The 5,966-nt window shown below is 55.8% G+C and overlaps 1 protein-coding gene across 1 annotated transcript in view; it reads right to left on the reverse strand.

Annotated features, from left to right (window-relative positions):
* CD101 (CD101 molecule) overlaps positions 1–5,966 on the reverse strand; it is a 17,798-nt gene that overhangs the window by 7,085 nt on the left and 4,747 nt on the right. The window contains exons 4-7 of the mRNA XM_010151841.1: positions 4,135–4,446; positions 3,943–3,974; positions 2,927–3,308; positions 1,588–1,992 (exon numbers count right to left, since the gene is read on the reverse strand). Coding sequence (XP_010150143.1) covers positions 1,588–1,992; positions 2,927–3,308; positions 3,943–3,974; positions 4,135–4,446 — 1,131 coding nt within the window. The remainder of the gene's footprint in view (positions 1–1,587; positions 1,993–2,926; positions 3,309–3,942; positions 3,975–4,134; positions 4,447–5,966) is intronic.

Genomic DNA, 5,966 nt, shown 5'->3' on the forward strand with positions numbered 1-5,966 from the left:
CTGTCCGAAGCCACAGGCTACAATAGCATTTAAACTCCTAAAGCGCTGACTGACACTGAAAGTAAAACAGTAAATGAAGTGCCGAAGTAAAAGTCAGGAACTCTGCTATTTCTGCAGGCTCCAGCCATGAGATTTTATTGAAGAAACAGGCTGGTGGTTTTCACGATTTGCAGCTTCATTTTCTGCAGCTTCACCTCATCCCATTGCTGCTAGAGCCAGCTTCGTTCCCAGACTTACTTCTCCACCTTCCTAAATATCCCCCACTGGCTCATGCTGCCTGTCTCAGAGAGATGGTACTAGAGCTAGCAGCCACCTCCCACCGCGCACCGTCCCCTCCCAGCTCCCCCCATCTTCACAGCATCGCAGTATCCAGTAACGGCTGCGGTACGTTTGGAGCCAAACGTCATCGTATCTCGCTGCTCCGCTGCTACCGTCTCCTCTGCGTAGATGATCTACAGTTACACCTGCTCGTCTTAACGGCATTGACACCACTGACATACACAGCCACAGCCTGCTGTCACCCCTAGCCTCAGCCCCACCCCGCACACCCCCAGCCAGCTGTAGCTCCGGTGTAGCACCCCAGCACCCAGCTCCGCAGTGGCGAGGGAAGAGCAGGAGGGAGAGCACCATGGAAACAAGCCCCAACAGGGAGGGGAACGTATCAGCTTACGCTACAGCAAACCCATCAGTTAAACACAGAAAACGCGTGATTTCAGTTCACTGGGTTGTGATCCCCCCAAAAAATCCAAGGGATAGAGGAAGGAGCACTTAATGCATGGAAAAGAGAGCAAGAACTCTCCTTTGCTGGCCAAACAGACATGAGAAAATAAAAAAAAAAAACCCAACATATTCTCATGCCTGCCTCCACCGGCTCAGGTTTTGGCTGGGACAACCCCTTCAGCCTGTCCAGCAGCCCCAGAGGGAGCAGGGCAGGCTGACACGCCAGGGGTGGCGGGGAGCAGACACGTGGCAGGCAGGAAGGCCGGGGGGCTGCGGTGTGTTTGCAGCATCTGCCCTCCATCAGAGGACAAGGCTCCCTGCCCCATGCTGGCAAGCACGGTGGCGGCACGGACCCTGCCCGGGGGAAGATGCCTCCACCCTGAGCCCCCGCTGGCTCCCATCTCGGCAGAGAGCCCTGGAGCTTTCTCAGCACACCAGGGGAAGCTCAGTGGGACGCAGGCCTATTCCAGCACCAGCTTTGGGGGCTGGTCTCTCTCCGCCACCCTCCAGCCCCCCCAGAAGCCCACACCATGGGAGGCACCTCACACCCCCAGCATTCAACTGGGCTCCTCAGGGTGTGACTACTTCCCAGAAACAAGGCTTAAAATCCTGAGGGCAAGGCCAATCCCTATAGGCTTAGCATAATCTGCAAACAAATAGACAACACCACTCGCCAACACCAAACTTGCCTCCGAGAGGGCTGTCAGGAGCTGTGGCTGCCAAGGAAGAAGCAGGACAGGCCGCGGAGTCTCGTGTGGCCCTGGGGACAACCCAGCCATCAGCAGCCCTGGTTGCCCTTGGTCACTTTGATGGATTTAAGGTTGCAGGAGAGCCCACTACTGACGAAGCGCCCGTGGCGCTGCTTACCTGGCAGCACCACCTTTATCCCCACAGCATTGGACCTGGCGGTGGCCGCTGGCTGCCCCAGTGGTGGGGTGTTCCTCCTCCAGACCTCCAACTCACACTGGTACATCCCCTCGTCGGCAGCGGTGGCACCGGGGATGCGCAGCCTGAAGGAGGTGGCAGCCTTCACCAGCTGGGCTTTCCCCTGGAAGCGTGGCTGTGCTGCCCCCCAGGCCACTGTGCCGTTTGGAAAGAGCCGGACCAGCTCCTGGTGGTGGCTGGTGGCCGGGCTGGGCTGGAAGAGCCACGTCACAGACATCGGCACCCTCTCAAGGGTGTAGCTGGCGCTCACTTGGCAGACGAGTTCAAAACTCTGCTCGTATCTAACAGTGGCAATTCGGCTTCTCAACGTGGCATGCAGACCCAGACCTGCTCAGGAGGAGAGAGCCCTTGGCGCAGGGACAGACATCCTGCCCCGTGCCACCTCACCTCTGCCCACCCCGCGCACCACCATCCCCGCTGCCCCAGTCACCGCAGCCCCATGGCACCCAGCAGTCCTGCTGCTCCTCCACCCATGCCGCTCTCCCCCAAGCTGTGCTGGACCCCATGCTCTGGTCCTCTCCTAACTTGTCCCCCACACTCACCCCCCCAGACAGCTCCAACTACCCTCTTTTCCAGGCTCCCCAGTCCCAACCTGTGCAGGGAGTCAGGGATCCTCTGCCGATGCTGCTGTCCCGTTCCCTGCTTCTTTCCACCCTCCACAAAAGCCTAACTACTCCTGTGGCCCAATTTGGTGATCTTGGGCACTCAGCCCAGCAGTAAGAAAGGAAAAACATCCTAAGTCACAGGCAGAAGCTGCCTCTTCATGAAGGCACCCACACCAGCGATCAGCAGAAGAAATGGCATGGGCAATGCACGCCGGGGAGGCTGGCAGCTCTGCGCTCAGAGCAGGAGGAGCGGTCAGACTGCAGCACCGGGAGCGCATCTCTGACAAAGGCCACCACACAGCTCAGCAAGCGCCTTTGTTGAGCTTAATTACTGTAAGTAATTATGCCGCCAGAAAAGATATAATGTACACTAAGGAGACAGAAGACCTGCTGAGCAAGCCACTGCCTTTCAGGTCTCTGGGCATTTCAGCTGTTGTGTCCCACTTGTCTCTCCCAAAACATCTCATGGGGCACTTAAGCGCCCTGCTAGAAACAGGGAAAACTGAGCGCTCCAGTGATCAGCCCCACGTCACCCTGCAGCCAGGGGAGCTCAGGGCACAGCAGACCTGTCTTACCCACATGCATCCACCCGCTCTGCCAGCCTCGTCTCCAGCGTGTCCACCTCGAAAGCCCAAAATAACGGTGGGCCAACTCACCCATGGAGCGGACTGTCACTGTTGTCTCTCCTTCCTCTGTCCATCTCTGGCCTCGGGACCACTCCGTCGCTTTGCACCCATACTGCCCACCGTCACTCTCATCCAACGTGTTGGGGATCACCAGGGTGAAAGCGCTGGGGCTCATTTTCTCCAGCCGGAGGCTTCCCCGAGTCCCATCATCCCGGTAGGTGCTGCCCAGGCTCAGGGTGCCATCCTGCTCCATGGCGGCCACCAGCACGTGGGGACCCGGGTGCTGCGGGGGCAGGTGCCACCACTCCACGGACACAGGGCTGGCTGCTCCTCGCACCTCACACAGGAGGATCACGGCGTCTCCCGCCGTGACCTGGGGCGTGCTGCTGGACACAGACAGGCGCAGGCGGCTCTCTGCAAACAACAGTTACTGCATGGGAGGGGACCTTGTGGGCCTCGGGGAAAAACAGAGATAACCTGGCACTGAATGAAGGGACTAAATAAGTCGACATTGGACAAGGAAAGGAATTGTCTGAAATTTTCTACCAGCCTTTTCTTATAACTTTGGAGCGGACATTGTGGGGTTTTGGGGTATTTTTTTTCCTTCTTTAATGCCTTTCCTAGGCCATGGATACATAAAAAAAAAAAAATAAACAGATGCAACAGGCAGCTCTTGCTACATCAGAATAGTGATCATCTAGTTATAACAAGGAAACCAAGAGTCTTCTACATGTCTTTCTTACAGTGGTTCTCACACGTCATCCCTCCAAAACAGAGAGAGCACCCTGATGGAAATGGTGCTGATGCAATGACCCATCCAGCCCAGAAGCACCTGTTCTGGGTCACCCTGTGATCCTCAGAAGTAGCAACAAGGCATTCATAATTTTCTCTACCAAAGACACAGGAGGACCCAACCTCCCTAGAACTCCACCTATTTGCCCCAAAACTCATTACGAAGAGACTGAGCTAAAGGTTGACAGCTTGCTGACAGCTGCTGCACCTGTCATGCTAACATTTGCCAGAACAAGTGCTTTTCCCGTTATTACCTGCCAAAGTCCATGGCACATTTGCGCTCTTGCCCCTGCCAAGAGGAGGCCAGACTTGAAGCGTTCCGCAGCCAGGGATCACTGCAGGCTTTATCCAGAAGGGCATGAGGATTTACTAACCTATTGGCTTCACGTCAACTTGGATGCCCGATGACAGGTTGGTTTGAGTGCTGTGAAAGTCTCCAGGAGTCTTCACCTCCGAAACAGAACAGCGGTAGGTACCGTTGTCCTTCAGCCCCACCTCACAGATGGTGAGGACATAAGCTGTGTTGCTTTGCTTGAATGCTCGGAGCTGCCCCAGCTTGGCTCTCTCCTCATATTCTTCCTCCAAAATCAATACCCCGTGGGGGTCAACCCTGACCATTTCCATGCTGTTGAGGAGCCAAAGCACTTGGAAGTGCCTGCTGCTGCTCTTCTGGGCTCCCACCATGCAACGCAGCTGCAAGGTATCACCCTCAGAAAGGGAGCTTTCCACAGCAGCGATGTCCACGGAGAGGCCTCTGTCTGTGGGCAATCAGAAGAAAAGAGGGTGCTGAGTGGCCCTGCCCGTGCTTCCCCCCTGCCTGGCTGTGCAGAGGGAGACAGGAGGGAATTCTCTATCAAAACATTTTCTTTGATTAGAAAAATGATCAGGATGTAAAATTTTCCCCTGGGGACATGGTTGCTGGTTCTAGGCACTAACCAGCAGTCACAGGTAGAGGAAGCATCAGATCTCCGAGGAGTTAGCTCCCTGCTTCAGACCAGCTAATCCCCCAGAGCAGAGCACTCAGTGGCATTGCCACAGTCACCCCTGCTCAGCTCAGGTGTCCCAGAGGCATTGGCTTTTGCAGGGATCTGCTCCATCTTGCCTCCTGGAGCTGTTCTGCTTCACAGAACAAACATCTCAAGCCAGAAAGGGGCACAAAGGGGCTTTATCACTCGGTGGTCTTTTTATTTCAGCTGTCTGTGGTGGGAGAAGGCACACGGAGGGCTGGCAATCAAGTTATCCAAATCGTGTGCTGCTGGTCCCACATGTTGTAGCCCTCACTGGCTGCTGCAGGATGTGGGCAAGAGATACTAAGTTAGGGAGTTTTTGAGTTAGACCCCACAGAAAGCAGAAATGTCAAGTCTTGTCACCACAGGAGGAGGCTGGAGGGAAGCAAGAGGAGGTGGTCATCTCCTAGCCCCTGTCCTGTGTCCCCTACTGACCTGCTGCAGGTGCTGACCAAAGAGGGGGAGCACAAAGTCATCTTTTCCTCAGCAGACCCTCTTGAGCAGTCAGCCCCACTGAGTTGAAGACCCTGTCTCTGGGTCTGTGATGTGATTCATCTTCCTCATGGGGCATTCAAAGCCTCTGCCACTAATGCTCCCTGGTTCCTGGCTTCAGCCCAGCTGGAAAGCAGCTGGGGTAGAGACACACAGGGTGCCCTGACACCCTGCACCATGGCTCCCACAGTAGTAGCACAGCTGAAAAACAGGAGGTAGGGCAGACCTCCGGCCCCATCTCCTCGGGTCACTGTGTTACCCCTGCGTCTAGCAAGGCCACGTGCTGTAGTCTGGAGGTAAACCAGAGCAGCTCTCAGGCTGCCTCTGGAAGGGCTCAAATAATTTACTGAGAGCAGAGAACCCTCTGAATTTAAACACTGGTTCATAAACGGTTTGTGACCAGGAATCCCAGTCACTGCAGATATGTTCGGCATCCCCAAATATTTGCTGGAGAGTTTGTAAAAACCGCTGGAGCAGTCGGCCACAGTCAGAGTGGCTGCTGGCTCCTGATCTGATGGGGTGCTCAGCCCCGCAGCCCAGACTCCCCCCCGCTGGGCACTGGAAGGAGCCCCCAGCCCCACAGAGGTGATGGAGTGCTCATATGCCTGCCACAGTTTCCCTCTGGCAATACCAGCAGCTCTAACGCAACCCGAAGGTTGTCCTCTTGCCACCATTGCCTCCCTTCTGCCCTTAGTGGCTACCACAGTGCAAATCCTAAGCCCTGAGAAGTTTTCTCTAAGCGTGGCACCGGTACTCAGCATTGCACTCTACCAGTCAGG

The sequence above is a fragment of the Eurypyga helias genome, unplaced genomic scaffold (genome assembly GCF_000690775.1).
Source record: "Eurypyga helias isolate BGI_N326 unplaced genomic scaffold, ASM69077v1 scaffold14115, whole genome shotgun sequence".
Lineage (NCBI taxonomy): Eukaryota > Metazoa > Chordata > Aves > Eurypygiformes > Eurypygidae > Eurypyga > Eurypyga helias.